Genomic DNA, 20454 nt, shown 5'->3' with positions numbered 1-20454 from the left:
TTTACGGACGAAACACGATTTAGAGAGATTCGAAGCAAGGCCTACTTAAACCGTTACCGATTCTATAACAAATCTAGGCCGAACTATCTATGGATTTCATCACAGAACTTCCACCCACTAGGAAAGAAAGAGCGACGAATTGTCTAGTAATTACTGATCGGCTATCTAAAGGAGTGATCCTAATAGATATGCATAGTATTACTACGGAAAACGTCGCAGATGTCTTTATGAAGCATATTTATATACATCATGGTTTACCAATAGCGATCACTAGTGACCGCGGCCCATAGTTTATAGGGGGGTTCTGGCGAATCGTGTGCGAAAAGCTAAAGATTCGACGCCGATTATCTACCGCATTCCATCCCTAAACTAATGGAGCTACGGAACGCGCAAATCAAGAAGTCGAACGAATTCTACGCGCCTTTACTATGTACGCATAGGACGACTGGGCAAGTTTACTACCTATTGTAGCCATGGCGATCAATAACCGAGACGCAACCTCTACTAGACTATCTCCATTCTTCTTCACACATGGATACCATGTCGATCCAGTCGAAGTGATAGAAGTCTAAGCAGAGAGAGGACCAGAGATCGCAGCGGAAACGTTCACGAACCGGCTACAAGACGCCACCAATTAGGCAAATACAGCGATGGCTATCGCCCAAGAACGCTAACAGGAATAAGCGAATCGTTCAAGACGAGCCGCTCTAGTCTATAATATCAACGATAAAGTATGGCTAAACCTACGGAATGTACGCACGATACGGCCTTCAAAGAAACTAGACTGGCTCCACGCCAAATACATAGTTCTAGAAGTGCCATCCTCTCATATAGTGAAGCTGGATGTGCCAAGCGGCATACATCCTGTCTTCCATGTTGAGTTAATAAGACCCGCAGCAACGGACCCGTTACCGTCACAAATCGTGGACGATTCGCAACCGCCTCCGCTGTTAGTCGAAGGAGATCTGGAATACGAAATTGAAGAGATCCTATAAGCAAGGACACGAAAAATTGGACGTGGATCGCGGAGGGAAGCATTAGTGAAATGGCGAGGATACGCAGAACTGACATAGGAACCTATCGACGCAATGGAAAACTGCACAGCTCTCGACACCTTTGAACTACGATACGGACCAATTACGACTTCGAATGGACCCCGGAAAACAGGAGAATAGGAGGGGGATATTGTAACAGGTTGAATCCTGGTGAACTATCACGTGGTTGTACCACGTGACCCACCAACCGCATACCTCACGATTCCACCCCGAATTGTTCACGTTCTTCAAGGATTTTGTAAATAGCATGTGCCTAGCTAGTTCTGAATTCAAGATTAGCTTTAGCCCTTCACAGGGCATATAGTAAGAAATAATTACAAGCAACAATTTTATAAGGATGTGATTCTCATAGGAACAGGAAAAAGAAAGGAATTACAAGCAGAAGCACAATCTCGCGATATTGAGATTGATAGCCTCGATCGAACCTATGATGACGCCGACGAAGAATATTCCATCACATCTTCAAGTTTGAGTCAGGTTCTGGTAAAGCATAGAGCACAGCGTGCTAAAGAGCGTGACTTGAAACTTCAGCTTCTCGAGATATTCAGCAAATCCGCCCTCGAGAGCTATACCCTCGGAAGCCTAACGGCAGATCACCTGTTCACTCTCACTAAATTCAATGTTTTCCGGGCATTCACGCAGATTCTGTCGGTCCTTAAGCTTGATATATAAGCTATATGCCTCGCTGATGATGCTATTTCTCGATTTAATTTATACAGACCTAGTCAAGTTGAATACGACAAACTACCTCCTAGTTTGCAGTCTACATAGCTATAGTCTACTGTTATACATCATCCCTGGCTGGACTTCTTTCCATTCCCCACAATGCGGGATAATTTGATTCGGGCAGGCGACTTTAACGATGACGAATTGTGTACTGATATCATGGGATTTTGGGACTTGTCAAGAGAGAGCTGTAGTATAGTGGTGTGGGGCGATCCATGTGACCCTAGTAATTAGGAGATCACCGAGCAGTTTATTAAAAAGTGGCCGTGGGTAGTCCGTGGATCACCACAGTTGCTAGAAACGACGAACCGCTGGCGAAGACAACGGGGAGAGAAGCTAATTTTTCGATATTTATGAATTTATATGTGCGTTGAAACAAATGAGTTCCGGTAAGGAATGGACGGAAACTGTCGCTCGCTTAGCAAGCGTAGCTAGCTAGTCGCCGATAACTGAGAACGGCGCTCGAGTCTTTACTGCAGTAAAAGGGAATTGGAGTTTACTGCAGTAGAAAGGAGTTGGTGAGCTTCAACAAACCACTACTCAACACCGTAGACAAACCACCAAGTGTAGTGGTCTCTACAGTACTGAATATTGTGTTTGTTGTGAAGTCTGCTTTTTCATTGATGAAAGAACTAGCTACTTATAGTATATGGGCGCCCCTCTGCTCTGGACGAATGTCAACATTCGTCCGAGACAGAAGAGACGGTGAAGACGGGACATTACTGTCGCGAATGCGCATCGCTCAAGGGTGTCGTTTGCGATGAATCCATATCGTTCAAGGATGCCGTGATATACTAATCCAGTTCCGGAGTCGCTGTCTCGGCAGAAGCTTTTTCGGCCGAAATACTTTCCGTCTGTTGATGGCCTTGTTTCTCGGCTGTCGCAACAGAAACAATCAAACATGCTCTGATTTTTTAACGGCAATAAATATACCATCCTTTTCTCCATCCTACTTACGAGAAAATCTCATCTAAGAACTCTTTGGCAACTCAATTCATTTATATACCTAGGTATTACTTTCCAGATTATCTTGATTCATTTTCTCTTTCAAATTACCTCTCCCAAGCTGTCTTTGTTCTCGAGGACATCTGAAATCGAGAGACTTCGTTCAAAAATCCTATAGCCTCTCAAGGGCTAGAAAGTAACCCTTCTAGACCTTGGCATTATTCATCGGCGATGGCCGACATTAATCCACCCATAGCTTGAACTCCTTAAAAGGATGTTAAGGATAGGGTCATCCTGTGAGTTTCAGAAGCTCAAGTCCATAGGCAGCCCTTATCTAACTTAAGATACTCCCTATGTTCCTGATTTCCCGGTGTAGCTATTTACGACTAGATACAATATTCAAGGCAGCCGTACAGTCCTAAAGAAGTTAGTCACTTATTCATTGAACGTGCCAGACTTCTTTATCTATGAGACACATTCTATTGTTCGTGATTCTGCCAAGATCTAGTGGGTTTTAAAGCCTCTTGGCAAAGAGAGCCACTGATAACAACCTTAGGAGTTATTAATTTGAAGAAATAATTCCTTGGTAAAAAATTGGCCCACTTAGGCATAAGCCCCAGTGTTAATTTTGAAGCAATACACAGTATATCATGTATGCACTTCGGAGAATATTTGTGTGCACGATTCTACAATAGGTCATTTCAAAAGGATAGCACGCTTATATGAGTACCTTATATAGTAATCTAATAATACTGTTGATAAGTCCCCGCAGTTCAATGAATGTCTCGGAGAAGAATCCGCCTGCGGAACTCTTCACTGTCATATTAACTACTATTAGTTAATGAACTATTCATGGATGGTGCTTTTGACTTTATCAGATGTAGAGATCCACTTTTCCTCCACTCTAACTGCTATTAATAAGCCTGTTCCTGCAGACCGGATATATTTGTAGATTCTATTGCCCCTACTTCGTACTTCGGAGTACTGTGGACCCTGATAGAGACATAGTCAGTCTCCGACGGGATCACATATCATAAGGGTGGCTCTTCTTACCAACTTGGGTCTTTGCGTTACTATTTTAGTAATAGTGTTACATTAGCAGGCAGATTTTCACTCCAAAGTGACAAGATATGAATTTCAGGCTTATTAGCGTATTCCGTTATTCTGAGAGACCAAAACCTATAAAAGCGGCGTGATCTGCCCGGATTGTCGATCTAACCCACCAGCCAAGCATCCTAAGCTTTAACTGCCATTTACATTATCAGCATAGGTGTTGTCGAGCCAATAGACTGCTCAAAATAAAGTTCTCTACTGCTGTCATAGGTAGCGCTCTCGCCGCTGATGTTTTTACGGCTCCTCTGACTACCAAGCGCCAGGCTCACTCTAAGGCCCGCCTTGTACGTCGCTCTGCTCAGCGCCAGAGCAATCCTCCTATAAAGCGGGTACAGTCAACGAGGTTTTGCACCTAATCAAGACTTCCCATGAGGATTATGATACCAACTAGGCTGGTGCTGTTCTCATTAGCACTGATTACAATTACGTGACAGGAGAGTTCACCGTTCCCACTCCTAGTATTCCTAGCGGAATTGGTGGTGGTGGTATCTGGTCATGGTTTAGCTCCGAAAACTCTAACTTGAATCGCAGAGCTAGTACTAAATACTATGCCTCCGCATAGGTTGGTATCGATGGTGATATCTACGAAACTGCCATCTTGCAGGTTGGTGTTGACTTCTGTATCACGGGCAGCGATGTGTCCTACGACGCCTGGTACGAGTGGTACCCCGATTACGCCTATGACTTTGACAATTTCGAAATATCTGCTGGCAACGTAATCAAGGTCACCATTGATGCCACTTCTAGCACTGGTGGTACTGCCATCATCGAGAATATCAGCACTGGAAACTCCGCGACCCACTCATTCTCTAATGTAACTGACGGTTCTCTGTGTGAATACAATGCCGGGTGGATTGTTGAAGACTTTGAGAGTGACAGCGAGCTTATTGATTTCGCCAACTTTGGTACTGTTACCTTTAGCGATGCTATAGCCACGTCTGGCAACACATCCTATGGCCCTTCGACTGCTACCATCATGGATATCAAGCAGGCCGACACCGTTCTGACCTACAGCTCTGTTACTGATGACATTGTCACTATAACATACTATAAATCTAGCTGAACACAGTGAGATGCCTTCTAAAATTTCAAATTGAAGTTTTATGAATGCATTCGATGCTTGGAGTGAAGTATCTTGAGTCTTCGCTTTTCACCTTAACATCAAACTTATTGTTTCGACATTTTGATGTGAAATTTTCGTTACATTATAGTGAGATCTCTTTACCTCGATGGATATAGCAGTTCGTAAGGTGTGTGTAGGTCTACTCTTTTATCTATATCTATTTTAAACATAAGTTATCTCAATATCATATCAAGTTTTGGTTTCATAGCACATACGACCACAGGGTGTGGAGAACAGGGCTTCCCGTCCGCTCAGCCGTACTTAAGCCACACGCCGGTCAGTTAGTAGTATGGTGGGTGACCACATGCGAATCCTGACTGTTGTATGTTTTTTGTTTATTCTGTTTTTTTTCTTCTTTTTCTGCGCCAGCTCTGAGCCTAATATTCAACGCGGCCAATAGTCCATACCCCCATAGCAGCTTATCGTAAAACAGCGACGGAAACTTCATTAGGGTGAGGACGATAGGTGAGCCCCGGGCCTAGAATCTTGACTCCATAGTGGAACTACTTTAGTCAAATACTGAAATAGAAACAAGGCGATAAGAGTTACAATCTATAAGAATGGAGTAAGAGGACTTGGTTTTGTATTTGACATAAGTTAATAGCTAGTCTCACCCTCGATATCAATCCCACAAGTGAGGTAAAGATTTGAATTGCTAGACTCGAGTTGTAAAATAGTTAATCAAGTCATGGCTGCTCAGTTCCCATTCCGCTGCCATTCCTGCCGTCCTTCGGGGATTCGGGCGCGGCCCAGAAGAAGTAGACCTTGCTATAACTCAAGAGCATGTCCGGTCTATCATGTCCTCTTCGCCCGTCAGTTAAGTCCGTATGGCTCGTTTACATGGTTCAATTTTTGATGACGATACAAACGACGGCACTGTATCATGTGCCGATAACCAATTTTGGGTAGACCATGAAGAACCTCTGGAGACATTTGAAAATTTTCGTGCAAAGGGTATTGTGTGGCCATTCAAGGCTAACAATGTTGCCAAAAGTTTAGAGAATCAAACACAAAGACTAGGTCGATTGAAAACTTTGAAGTTTCTGAACTGTGACAACCCTACAGGTAGAGGTCGGCACGGTTACGAATAAATGCCCTCTATCCGTACGGATATCCGTAATATCCGTAGCATATATCAAGTGTCTAGAACCACCTACAGTTCTAATATATATTTCCACATCTATAGAGTTATAAATCTCATGTAATTCTCAAGTAAAAGAAATTTCAATTAGGAATCAATATTATATACATCTCTTAACAAAACTAACTCTCTCATGGTCTTACTGTTCAGAGATTGTCGACGAACACCTAGGATATCCCTTACAGAACTGAAAAGTCTTTCAACTGAAACCTCAGCTGCTGGAATACCAAGGTAGTCCCTTGCAACTGCTGCCATCCTGGGGTGTTGATCATTATGAGCGTTCCACCATGAAAGCAGCCACTTAGAGTCCTCCTGGTCTTCTATTAATCCTTCTACTTGAATAGGAGGTTCATCAAAATAGCGATCAATATCAGAAGCCCGAGATACTTTTTGAGAATGTACTTTTTGTAGAAGACGAGCTCTCATACCTGGTCGAGCAGGGGGATCCATAGTTCTAGAAGTAAAACTAGAGATGGAGGTAGCCAAGGGGGAATATTTCTTATGAAGAAAGACCTTAATACTCTGAATGATTCCTTGGATAACCCCATCTTCAAGCTCTTGTTCCATTTCCTATACTTTTGCATTCCAACCAAGACAGCAGAAGAGATATCAGGACTAAGCCCTGCAAAGTCGCCTTCAAAAGAAGCTGCTTCTATAAGGAAGATTGATAGTCGCCAGACTCGGCGTGGTAGGAGACTTATTCTATCAATGAATGAATAACTATTTAGATATCAAATTGGGGACTTGGGATGATAAGTTTCTATCGTGGTATCGTATGATTTATTTAGGCGGTGGCATAATATCACGGATATAAGTTCTCGACTACGGTTACGGATACGAATAATCCAAAATCTTACGGATATGTATCCGTGCCGACCTCTACCTACAGGCTACTGGAATGAGAAACACCTGGTGGTAAGAATCGAATTCTAAGATGAGAAAGAAAAGAAAGGAAGAGAGGAAGTGAATCCTCTCTGACTAGATCTAGCCTCCGCACTAGTACTAATCAGGATGCGGCTCCTTCCATCTCACGTGTGTCAGCAAATTGGGCGGAAGGAAATGTTAACGATTGATTGATTGGCTAATTACGTGGGAAATCCACAGAAACTAAATAGTCCAAATAACATGCAAACAAAGCAAACAGTAACCGTCTGACAACGTGCTTTGGTCACGTGCCGACTCATTCGTCACATGAACCCTCTTTACCTTTCCCCCGTAAATCTCAGTTGAATGAATTCACCGTAAACTACTCCTACTAGCGTTCTTCCTCTACCAAGGTTGTTACCAAAATCCATTGTATAGCCAATATGAAGCTCAGTTGCCCACCGATCACAAAACTGTCATGCTTTCCAATAAACCCGCATTATCCACTTCAGATAGCATCGAAAGATCCCTAAGCAGCTGCTCAATATCAATAGCAATTTTGAGAAATGCGTCTTTGGCTTTTTTGAAGGTTAAAACTATGCTCTGTTATCTCACCTATACTCATTATATTCTTAAGAAGATATGCTCCGTCCTGCATAATCTCTATAAACTGAGTGTTTCTATTGCGCCTGCTATTTATGATTTCAACCAGACTTCTAGTGAAGTCTGAAGTATGAATTGCGGCTTGATTTAGGGCAGTAACGCTATTCCTGGTTCCATGCCATCCTTTGCTCTTAAGACGAAACATTTCACCCAAGACGAGGGAGATATTGTAACAGGTTGAATCCTGGTGAACTATCACGTGGTTGTACCACGTGACCCACCAACCGCATACCTCACGATTCCACCCCGAATTGTTCACGTTCTTCAAGGATTTTGTAAATAGCATGTGCCTAGCTAGTTCTGAATTCAAGATTAGCTTTAGCCCTTCATATACAAAATCCTTCCTCTAACGAGAGTAAAACCCACGACCGACGATAAGAAAAGCGCTCTCAGAAAGTATCTGATCGAGCCACATACGATAGACGAACGAATCGCTCTCGGAAAGAATCCGATCGAGCATACCAACGAATACGAAAAGCTCTTAGAAAGTATCTAATTGAGCGTCCTATGAATACGAAATCGCTCTTAGAAAGTATCTAGTTGAGCATCCGATAAACGAATTGAAGACGGAAAGCATCCGATTTAAATACAAGAAGAAAACGAATATCTTCATCATCATGACTATAAGCGAACCGTCGAGCCCACCCGAGTGGGCTAGGACGTTGATGCAGCACATCAGTCAGACAAGTATTAGTACCGATGAGAGAATTAGAAGACTCGAAGAATTAGTGGTTCGGTCCCAGGAGCGAGCCGCTCCCGAACCACCCACGGAACCACAAGGGATACCAATCGAATCAACCAGCGATAATAACCAGATTTGACGACCTCGCCCTCGTCTCCCCGACCCCGCGATGTATATAGGAAACATCTCTGATTGGCCAACCTGGAGAATCTCGATAGAGAACAAATTGCTAGTAGACAGAGCTGCCATCGGTACCCCATAAGAGCAATTCCTCTATATATTTTCCCGCCTAGAGAAAATGGCCGCTAAGAACACCGGAACGTTTATGAAGACATAACAAAGCGAAGGTAACCTATATATGCTTCTGGAATATCTTGAGAGGATGTATAGAGACCCTAACACTCGATCATAAGCAGCTCGGCGTCTATATTAGCTTAAATAGAAGCCCGACCAGCCTTTTTCACGATTCCTTCCCTAGTTAGAAAGAGAGCTCGCAGATGCTGGTGTAACCGAATAGCACGACGAAGTAAAACGACAACTCTTACTAAACGCTCTTAATAAAGATATGACGAATTCGCTTATGAATCGTGGTGTTCCCTATGATTTTATAGGTCTTATCACACGGCTCCACGAAATCGATACTAATAGCGAGATACTGAATATTGTATTAGGCAGACGTTAGTTATCTACTCGCCAGCGAATCCAAAGAGATCAATTAACCATAGCTATAGAGGATAGGATGGACTAGACTCTAATAGTAAACACGAACACCATATAGACAAATTCGTCCCGATTCGTGAACGAAAAGGGATAGGTTTGTAAAGAGGATCAATATCTTGTGGGAAAATGTGTAAAATAGGTCGAGAAAGAAGAACTCCAACATCGCTGTATAGAAAAGAGATGTCTACGATATGGTCGAGATAACTATTAGCAAAGTATATGCCCTTTACTACCCGCATAGAATCCGAACCAAGTGGTGGTACGGAATATAGTAGTCGAAGAACCAAGATCGAGCTACCCCTAAAGAAGGGAGTATTCGCCAGCGATCAAAGAAGATGAAGTGGAGAATAAGTCGGGAAAAGATTAGCTCCTGCACTAAACCGCGAGTAGGAGCAGAAGGGGGTTGAGAAGCTACTAAAGAAAGAGGCGTTATTCTATATCGATGCTAGAGTTAATGGAATTCAATTCGCGAAGACTTTAGTAGATAACGGAAGCGATAGCTATGCATCTATCAGCGGACACCTAGCGTAATCTCTTAACCTTCTGTATATCCCGATTCTACCACGAATCCTGAACGGAGTCATCAAGAATCAAGGATAGATCACTTAGGCCATATACTTCGATCTTGATGTTAATGGACTATAATAGCAGAAAGTCTTTGCCTATATTATTCTAAGATAGTTAGACGAAATGATACTTAGGACGCCTTGGTTAAAAGATGTCGACGGAGTTTACGCTGTGAAACGAGGGTATTTAGATATCCATTCGAGAAATAGAGAGCGCATTTGTTGTTGGAACCATATCGACCTATCAATCGGTCTAACAAAAGTAAAGAGATTGAAAGTATAGTAATCATCTGTGGGAGAAATCAAAGAACTATTCGATAGTGTTTCGTCGCCGGACTACCTCCGAATAGCTAAAGTAACTATAGACGATATCGATAAGGCGCTGCAACCTAAGAAATTCACCGATCCGAGAGCTAAACTTCCCCTATAATATCTTCCTTGGTTAGATGTTTTTAGCTAGGAGAAAGCAGATAAGCTTCCGAGCCATCGCCTAGGGATCGATCATAAGATACCCTTAACACGCGATAGAAATAGTAACGAATCGATACTACCTTATAGGCCATTATATGGAATAAATAGAGAAGAGCTATTAGTTCTACGAAAAACTCTTACCGATCTACTAGGAAAAGGATTTATATGAGTCAGCAAATCGCTAGCAGCTTCACTAGTATTATTAGTACGAAAACCTGGTGGAGGTATCTGATTCTGTGTCAATTATAGAGGGTTAAACTCTATAACCATCAAGGACTATTACCCCCTACCTCTGATTCAAGAAACACTACGAAACATGTCGAAGGCTCGCTGGTTTACTAAACTTGATATCATAGCGGCTTTCTATAAGATCAGAATACAGGAAGGCGAAGAATGGAAGATAGCGTTTCGAACACGATATAGGCTCTATGAGTGGCTAGTTACACCTTTTGGCCTAACTAGCGCTCCCGTAACCTTCTAATGGTATATTAATGAAGTTCTACGCGAATTTCTCGACGAGTTTATGTCAGTATATATGGACGATATCATTATTTACTCCGATAGATCGATCACGGATCATAGACGAAAAGTACTCGAGGTGCTCTAGAAGCTAAGAGATGCTGGACTTTAATGTGATATCGAGAAATCTGAATTTGAACAGAGCTCTATGAAATACCTAGGGTTCATCATACGAGCTGGAGAAGGTCTATATGTAGACCCGAAGAAAGTTGAAGCTATTAAGCTATAGGAAGCACCTACTAATATCCGAGAAGTATATGGTTTTATTGGATTCGCTAACTTCTACTAGATATTTATACCACGATTCGTAGACGTCTCTACACCATTGGTGTAGTTGATAAAGAAAGATACGATATTTAAATAGGACAAGGAGAAACAAGAATCATTCGAGACCCTAAAGGACCTCTTTATCTCTGCACTAATATTGGCTTATTTCCGAGAAGACACCGAAACAATAGTAGAAATAGATGTATCTAGATAGGCGATAGGAGTAGTCTTATCCTAAAGACAAGAAGATGGGACGCTAAGACTATGCGCCTATCTCTCGCGTAAGTTCTCACCTATAGAGACTAATTATATGATACACGATAAGGAATTACTCGCTATCATCTATGCGCTACGGGAATGGAAGCCAGAGCTAAAGATGGTCCCGCGATTTATGGTCTTAATAGACCATAAAAATCTATAATATTTTCATAAGGCGTAGGATCTAAGCGAACGATAAATGAGATGGGCAGATATCCTGGCCGAATTCGACTTTAAGCTATAATATCGACCCGGGAAACAGGCGATCTAACCAGATACTCTATCCCGGCGAGGACAAGACGAACCTAAAGGAATCTCTGATAAGAGGCTCACGAATCGTTTCCGGAAACTCTTCGAATCAGTAACGATCTATAACAATAGCACTGAACCAAGTCCACCTTTAGACTTTGATATACTAGTGGCGATGTTTGAAGAAGCAGAAACGCAGGAAGCATGGAATAACGCGCGGAAGGAAGATCAAATATACTAGTAGTTCGCACTCGCACTTGAAAAGGGAGACCGACGAATCCCTACTAAATCGAACCTAAAAATAAGCCTATCCAAGTGCGACTTAGATAAACGAAATCTTCTACGCTTTAGGAAAAGGATATAGATTCTAGATAATAAACCACTACGCATAACCTTGATCTAGAAGGTCCACGATTCCTATATAACTAGATATCTAGGACGGGATGTAACCTATACGATACTAGCCTGTAGATTCTTTTAGCCAGGAATGACGAACGATATATAGAGATTCTTAAGGAATTACACAATTTGCGGACGAAACACGATTTAGAGAGATTCGAAGCAAGGCCTACTTAAACTATTACCGATTCCACAACGAATCTGGGCCGAACTATCCATGGATTTTATCACAGAACTTCCACCCACTAGGAAAGAAAGAGCGACAAATTATCTAGTAATTACTGATCGGCTATCTAAAGGAGTGATCCTAATAGATATATATAGTATTACTGCGGAAAGCGTCGCAGATGTCTTTATGAAGCATATTTATATATATCATAGTTTACTAATAGCGATCACTAGTGACCGCGGCCTATAGTTCGTAGGGGGGTTCTAGCGAATCGTGTGCGAAAAGCTAAAGATTCGACGCCGATTATCTACTGTATTCCACCCCTAAACTAATGGAGCTACGGAACGCGCAAATCAAGAAGTCGAACGAATTCTACGCGCCTTTACTATATACGCATAGGACGACTAGGCAAGTTTACTACCTATTGTAGCCATGGCGATCAATAACCAAGACGCAACCTCTACTAGACTATCTCTATTCTTCTTCACACACGGATACCATGTCGATCCAGTCGAAGTGATAGAAGTCCAAGCAGAGAGAGGACCAGAGATCGCAGCGGAAACGTTCACGAACCGGCTATAAGACGCCACTAATTAGGTAAATGCAGCGATGGCTATCGCCCAAGAACGCCAACAGGAACAAGCGAATCGTTCAAGACGAGCCGCTCTAGTCTATAATATCAACAATAAAGTATGGCTAAACCTACGGAATGTACGCACGATACAGCCTTCAAAGAAACTAGACTGGCTTCACGCCAAATACACAGTTCTAGAAGTGCCATCCTCTTATATAGTGAAGCTGGATATACTAAGCGGCATACATCCTATCTTCCATGTTAAGTTAATAAGACCCGCGGCAACGGACCCGTTACCGTCACAAATCGTGGACGATTCGCAACCGCCTCCGCTGTTAGTCGAAGGAGATCTGGAATACGAAATTGAAGAGATCCTACAAGCAAGGACACGAAAAATTGGACGTGGATCGCGGAGGGAAGCATTAGTGAAATGGCGAGGATACGCAGAACTGACATGGGAACCTATCGACGCAGTGGAAAACTGCATAGCTCTCGACACCTTTGAACTACGATACGGACCAATTACGACTTCGAATGGACCCCGGAAAACAGGAGAATAGGGGGGGGTATTATAACAGGTTGAATCCTGGTGAACTATCACGTGGTTGTACCACGTGACCCACCAACCGCATACCTCACGATTCCACCCCGAATTGTTCACGTTCTTCAAGGATTTTGTAAATAGCATGTGCCTAGCTAGTTCTGAATTCAAGATTAGCTTTAGCCCTTCACAGATATCGTTACAAATTTTGCTCAGACAACTGTCAAGCAGTGAATTGTAGCGTCGGAAATCTCTATGAAGCTCAGACGGAACTGTTTCTGATATGAGAGTCCACACATGTCTCTAGATCTCGTAAGTTTCTGTAGTAGAGCTCTCTATAGTATAGCAAGTATTCTCGACTATTAGAATTGGTTGATTTACTGTCTAGGCTCCCCTGGGACAGCCGAGAGAATGATTCTTTGCGAAGGGCTAATACTAATCTTGAATGCAGAACTAGTGATGCCGACAAACTGTCTTTATTAAGCTTGAAGAGAAGAGAGAGAGACTAGCTATGGACATGTGGCAATATAAGGGATGCGGGTGCGGGTGGCACGTGACGAGCATGAGTGGCACAGGCATGAATGCTAAAGCAGGCACCAGCCTGTTACACCATATGGGTTTTGGGTAAAATTTCTGACCCATACCCAACCCAATGAACATGTCTAGCTACGCCGAGGCTATAGTAGGGCAACCGCTATACCACCGTTTAGTCCCGGGCCTGCTAGCACCATGGTAACATGAATCTCGCTTTCAGGTCTTTCTAGTAGCCGTCCACATGCATCGAGAATAGAGATATGATCAGATGTGTCCGTTAAGTCATCGGATAAGGGTTTAAAAAGATGTCTGATCCGATGATCGACAGCCACGTCTAGGCACTTAGTATAGTAGGTCAATTTTGGACTATGCAGAGGAGTAGATTAAGCAAATGCAAGAATAAGATAAACTAAGGACTCTATAGTTAGGTAGTAGTGTTATAAATGATCATAAATAACCATCCCAGATTATTTATGGCGCTTTAGAGAGATTAATTTTGGGAGTGAGCCTTGAGCCAGGGATGACTATATCCATGAGTCATTCCAATAGACAAGCCAGTCTTATCCAACTGTATTGACCGACTATAGGGACACAGCCCTCAAGCATTCTGCCTTGACATATGTGGTGGCTGAAATGCTCGTTCAAGATAATCTATCCTTGTATTTGAAGCAATCGATGCCTAATAAAGACCGCGTGAATACCAACATAAGTAAGCTGATTCTCTGTATTGTAGAAGTACAAAAAAAGCGAAGGCTAAGCCACTCGAAAAAGTAGGATTGGCTCTGCTTTTATTTATCTGATAGCGACCAGATTTTTAGCGCCGTGGCTTCTTAAGTCTCCTCCCATATAAATTCAGCACTCGACATAGCCTCATAGGTATTAAATGTTAGAATCAAATCAAATTCTTCACTTTAATCATTCATTGGTTTTTTTATACAAGCTTACATCACTCAATAATTCTGAAACTGTCAAAATTCAGGTAGTTCACTCTGCCAACGAAGATATACGTCTCTGGCGTAGGCGGGGATGACATTACTGGATGCGCCGTCACTCTCGGGCGGAGAATCATTGTCTGACACTTGCGGTATTTGTTTCTATATGACTATTTTAAATGAGATTATAGCCTATCATAAATTCGGGGGTATCAGAGGGAGAGGTTGAAAGCCTGCAGGCCAAAAGTTGTAAGAATATCTTCCTCCATGGCTGTATATCGAAAAAAGCACGAAAAACAAAACATACAACAGTCAGGATTCGCATGTGGTCACCCACCATACTACTAACTGACCGGCGTGTGGCTTAAGTACGGCTGAGCGGACGGGAAGCCCTGTTCTCCACACCCTGTGGTTGTATGTGATAAACAAGTTGGGGAGGTGATATATAGCTGCGGCTAAAATCTAGTTCAGAGAAATGAGTTAGTGCTGCTTTAGCGTCGCGCGGCCAGGGGCAGGGTCTACGCCAATGCATGACTACTACACCATTCTTTGGTTTTTGAAGACCACTTGGTAGTATTTCCCTGAAATTGTGCTACCATTACAATATTTTCAGGTTCTTAGTCTCAACATCTCTGTCCCGACGTGTAGTGATAATTAAGCATTTCTAAAATGATATGTCCATGTGTGTGATAACGCAAAACTGAGATCCCTTACACAAGCTCTGGATAGCCCACTTATTCTTGTTCTCTGATGATGAAGGACTCCCAATTCAAACCAGTCGCCATCCCTCAGCTACCAAATCATCAAGACGAGCACTGAAAGAATATGTCCCATTGGTAAGGTGAAAAAAGCCGGCAACTCCTCCCGTATCGATGTCCACAATTGGGGCGCCACACACACCATCAGAGATGGCGTTATTCACATTTCCAAATATAAAATCCATCGATCTCGTGGTCCACTTTTCGAATGGGATATCAGGATGGCCAATTGGCCGAATCGGTGCCATGTCTTTAACGCCGCATGACATCAAGCTAAACAGACCTGAGCTCATACCGTCAACTTCGCTCCAAGACCCCTGTATAATTTGACGGCCTTCTAATATATGAGTGGGTGCTTGGGCCTGGAAGTAACATGAGTTTTTGAAGCTATAGGAAGCAACGGGTATCAGTCTAACAAGAGAAATATCAAGCTCGGGTCGAATATCGACGACCTCGCCGACGAGATCCCCACTCACGCGCGGGTGGTAAACTTCCTTAGAAGAGAGGAATCCATGGTGCGCAACTGTTAATGCTTCTTCTCCTGATCGAATATTACGAATTTTGATCCCAGCTGCTGTCGCGGCGTTCACTAATTGATTTCGAGAACCTGGTGGGCCGAAGCCGCTCTCAACTCGACATCCGGGTGTAAGTACTGACCGCCGAAGGTAATTTGAATCGTCCTGTAATGGAGCCTGGGATGGATCAATTTGACGGTCTCGAGTAAGGCTTCTTAGGCTATGATGAAACGGTATATCTGCATGATGGTATAGTGCAGTGCGACCTGCAACAACTCCGGGAAGTGAGTTCCGCTGATAGATGCAGCTATCTCCAGTCTGAAGCTCGAAAATCGTCCAGATCGGCATAAAATAAACAGTTCGTATATTCGCAAGTGGCGCGACAGCTGTAAGGATGGCGACTCTCTGATTCTTGGTCGGATGGGTCATTTTGGGCCACCGGAGAGCAGGGCAGGGATCTGGAACGCGAGGGTTTGAGTAGCCAGATTCCGGGATAGTGTCCTCAAACATTTCACCGGGGCGTACGTATATAACGGGCATAGTTCCAAGAGTTAGGGGAATTGGCTGTGGTGGGCGGGCTGTTTCAATGCAGATGAACCACCCCCACATGGAAAAACTTCCTGTTCCAAACTTTCTTTTAATCCACGCCGATTGTTCCCGTGTTGGACTGAGGAACCGGCGGCTCTGCTCATCCCATAGTGTAAAGGGTGCTATGTCGTTTATGTGACGCGCGCCCCAGCCGCCGGGACTCTCCCATCGTTTCGGTTCGGGGTGAGCATGAGGCACCATGTGTAGTAAGTGCTGCGTATTTTTCCGTGAGCGAAGCGGAGTGATAGGGGCATTCGTGTAGATATCAGTATATGGTGAGCACTGTTGCATTTGCTGAACGTATGGCGATAGCCGGGTTGGGGTTGCTACAGGAGTTGCCATCTTGCTGATGGACTTAGAGAAATTCGCGGACTTGTCAAGATCTGGTGCTCGACAAAATGAAATCAGTGATGGGAAAAAGTGGAAGAGTGGAAAAGTGGAAGAGTGGACGAGGCCACAGAAGTGAAATAAAATAAACATTAATACGGAAGTAGCATAGAAAGTCCGGTACATATCCTCCAGCATATTCTATATTCGGACTAGCAAAGAACCCTCTACTAACGATCTATATCATTTTCCTCATAGCCAATACTGTAAAATAGATGTCTCCACTTTTGACGCTGAGATATTGGCTTAGTTTCATAATCAGATCTTTGAGTTTGCCTGGATTGGTGACGAGAGTTATCTTCACTTCCCTCTGAAACATGGTAGGAGCACTGGTAACAGTGCTATTTGATCTCGCAACTCCGTTCAACCCGACGCTTAGATATGGCTACTACTGATAGTTTTCTTGACACCATTACTGACACTATTATTGATACCGTTGCTACCACTATTTCTGCCACTATTACTTCCACTACTATTATGCAGCTATGATGTTATAAAAAACCCCCCCCCCCCCCCCCCCCCCATTTCCCTATATCGGTTTTATGGTCAGCCAAAGTTGACATGAACAACAAACCCAAATCTCAATTTTCTATCACCGTTCAAGGCTCTAAAATAAAGAGTCACTCTTTCTCTTGAAATACTAGCGCTCTGAGCCATGAGGAGATCGTCATATATGGTTATATATATATATCTATATATCAACAGGCTCACAGAGTGACTAGAAATTCAGCTTCATGTAAGGTTATATTTCTTGAGTTAGTGGCTGTGCGTGCTAAAATGAGTTATAGATTTCATCAAAAGAGTAAACTATCTTCTTTCATCCTGGCCTGCCCTGGTAGTCTTTTGACCAAGAAGATCCATCAACTGGCCATGGATGCCACTGAAGCAAATTCCCTAGTCTTATTTTGAGATAATCCCTAACGAAATAGTCACGGCTTATCCTATCCCCAGAGATAAAATATCTCTATTCCCTCCTTGGGAGTTTCACCAATATACTTGAAGGGATGTTAAGAATACGATGAGTGCGCTAACTAACTACTCTGCTTAACACGATCAAGGCTGGACAGGGAAATTTAAAAGCACCACCCCTGATATATGCTCAAACTTCAATCTCGGGAACAGATCTTTCCTTCAGACTCAGTACTTGATGAATGCCTACTTCATTCAACAGGGTTCTTTGCTCAGTCTTTCCTCTTCGCATCCCCTAGCCGCTAAGTCAACTTTCGGTATCTTGCTCTAGGGATTCAGATCTAATATCCGATAGAACCTAAAGCCTAGCCCTTTTCATCCTGTTGGAAGAATTGTTTCGAGTGTGAAAATCCAATAGATATCCCTATTCTTCTATTTCGAGGTGACGGAAAGAATAAATCACCTTGGGTTTTACCATGGTTTCCGATGAAGTTATATAATTCACATATTTAAAAGGTTTTGATCAACTAGGCAGAGCGTGTGAAAAGGGGTGATTGGGAGATGAATGAATAAAGTGCATTGGAAGAAGTACTTGGCGCTGAGTCATCATCTGTCTTGGCATGATTCTTTCTGGCCAAATCCTTAACCTTGCTGTAACTACGGAGTAGTCATTTGATAATGGCAGGGGATGCATCAGGTGCAGCTTTCGCGTACCGCGAGCCTACTATTGCAACTCTTCTGAACCAGGCCGGATTTCTGTTGGCCTTGAACATTGTCAATGCGTGTCTTGATAAAATCATGTACTGTGGGCTGGTTGGTCAATTGTTCATTGGGATTCTATGGGGTACCCCTGGAGCAAAATGGCTTAACCAGGACACAGAAACAGCTATCCAGCAATTGGGTTATATTGGTCTCATAATGTTAGTATACGAAGGTAGGTTTTCCTTCTAGTTCATGAAAAAAAATCCTTCTCATATTCTCAGGCGGTCTTTCAATATCGTTACGCTCTATGAGAGCAAACCTTGTCATCTCTGTATGTGTTGCGCTCACTGGGATTGGAATCCCGATGGGGCTATCCTTCGTTCTTATGGATCTGGTTTCGGCAAGCCCTCTTCAAGCTTTCACTGCCGGTGCTGCCCTTAGTGCAACTAGTCTCGGTACTACTTTTACCATCCTATCAACCACGAATCTGATTTCCACTCGGATAGGTACAGTTACTACGAGTGCAGCAATGCTAGACGATGTTGTTGGCCTCGTTATGATCCAGGTTATTACAAATCTCGGCGGGAGTACTTCATCTTTTAACGCTGTAACCGTTATTAGGCCTGTGTTTGTATCTATCGGGTTCGCGGTGGGTGTCTTAATTTTGTGCGCTTTCGGTCTAAAGCCAATTATGAAGAGAGCTTTAGCCTTGAGTAGCCATATACCAAAATTCATGGGTACAATGCAGTTTGCATTCATGGCTCACACATGCGTTCTGGTGGGGATCGTTGCTGGTGCTTCATACGCTGGGACATCGAGCCTTTTTGCAGCGTATCTTGCTGGAGTGATCATTTCCTGGTTTGATGGGTTGGCTGCAGATTTCAGAGTGATCACTGAGACCAAATCCCCTAACATTCCCAATTCGGCCCCCGGAGTATTAGATATTCAACGTTCTCCTGAAGAAACCACAGACTCAAACGCACCATCTTCAAATCAGCAAATTATGACTCCTAAAGAATTCCCGACTGGTAAGAATGTTTATGAAAAATACTATAAAGAGCCCACCAGCCGCATACTAATCCCACTATTCTTTGTAAGCTTCTTAATTATCTCCTTATGATCATTTACTAACTTCAATACTAGGCCTCTATCGGATTTGCGATTCCCATCACCAAAATGTTCAAAGGAAGTGTTGTATGGCGCGGTATTATCTACGCCCTGCTCATGACATTTGGGAAGATGGCCACAGGCATTTGGCTTGTTCGCCTTTCTTCAAATCCGATATCAAGTTTCATTGGCATGGTCAAGAAGCCGTTTTCAATTATTCACTTGTTCTGTACTGTCTGTAAACGTGACAGTACGAAAAACCAGAACTCTTCGGCAAAAAGATCAATGCCGTCTCCTCAACCCAAGCCAAAATCTCTTTACCCTCCACTTATTCTTGGGCTGGCAATGGTTGCACGAGGTGAGGTTGGATACCTCATTGCTTCTCTCGCAGAGAGTCAAGGCATGTTCTCAACCGACGGGGAAATTTCAGAGATTTATCTGGTGGTTATTTGGGCAATTTCTATTTGCACATTGATAGGTCCTATATCTGTTGGTACCCTCGTTAGGCGAGTGAAGAATCTGCAAAGATCTAGGGGGACTTCAGGCGTAGACCCTCTAGGGGCATGGGGAATCTGATTTTGAATAATATTAAATTGATTTTGCCGATAAAATGCCTTCGACGCGTAACATCAATCCGTGGATTGTGCCAATTTATGATTTTTCCAAAAATCACGTTCCAATTAGCGTCGCGCTCAGCGAATCACTAAACTAGTGGAGATAATCGCAGTAATATTGCACGGCCAATCAACTATAACAAGCAAATCTATCTACTAGCCCTCAATGAAAGTCCAGCTCTAATATCTACGACCTAGCTACTAGCTTGGTGATATGATCAAATTAAAGTGGCGGCGATAGTAATTGACCGAGGTACTATATGACTTGGCCCTCGAATTTATATGGATCTAAATATTCTAGCCAGCTGCTATACCAGTGCAGAAACTTTCAAGGATGGGAATCAAGTCGAATATTGGTTTCTA

The 20454-nt window shown here is 43.1% G+C and overlaps 3 protein-coding genes across 3 annotated transcripts; 2 read left to right on the top strand and 1 right to left on the bottom strand.

Annotated features, from left to right (window-relative positions):
- Positions 1–3856: 3856 nt before the first annotated feature.
- Positions 3857–4902, top strand: N7495_009053 (A4/G1 family peptidase; the record flags this gene model as incomplete). Its single annotated transcript, XM_057211704.1, has 3 exons — positions 3857–3877; positions 4031–4168; positions 4402–4902. 3 exons carry the CDS (start codon positions 3857–3859, stop codon positions 4900–4902), a joined length of 660 nt encoding a protein of 219 aa, XP_057061247.1.
- A 10378-nt stretch (positions 4903–15280) lies between these two features.
- On the bottom strand, positions 15281–16714 carry N7495_009052 (uncharacterized protein; the record flags this gene model as incomplete). Its single annotated transcript, XM_057211703.1, has 1 exon — positions 15281–16714. One exon carries the CDS (start codon positions 16712–16714, stop codon positions 15281–15283), a length of 1434 nt encoding a protein of 477 aa, XP_057061246.1.
- A 1623-nt stretch (positions 16715–18337) lies between these two features.
- On the top strand, positions 18338–20053 carry N7495_009051 (cation:proton antiporter; the record flags this gene model as incomplete). The annotated part of the gene is made up of 3 exons (XM_057211702.1): positions 18338–18602; positions 18652–19463; positions 19514–20053. Coding segments are annotated over 3 exons (1617 nt in total), but the record flags the coding sequence as incomplete, so codon positions are not given.
- Positions 20054–20454: the final 401 nt, after the last annotated feature.

This window comes from Penicillium taxi, assembly GCF_028828555.1.
Source record: "Penicillium taxi strain IBT 34144 chromosome Unknown utg000005l_segment0_segment0, whole genome shotgun sequence".
NCBI classification, from domain to species: Eukaryota; Fungi; Ascomycota; class Eurotiomycetes; order Eurotiales; family Aspergillaceae; genus Penicillium; species Penicillium taxi.
The sequence above is the reverse complement of the archived record's forward strand: the minus strand, read 5'-3'. Positions and strand labels throughout refer to the sequence as shown.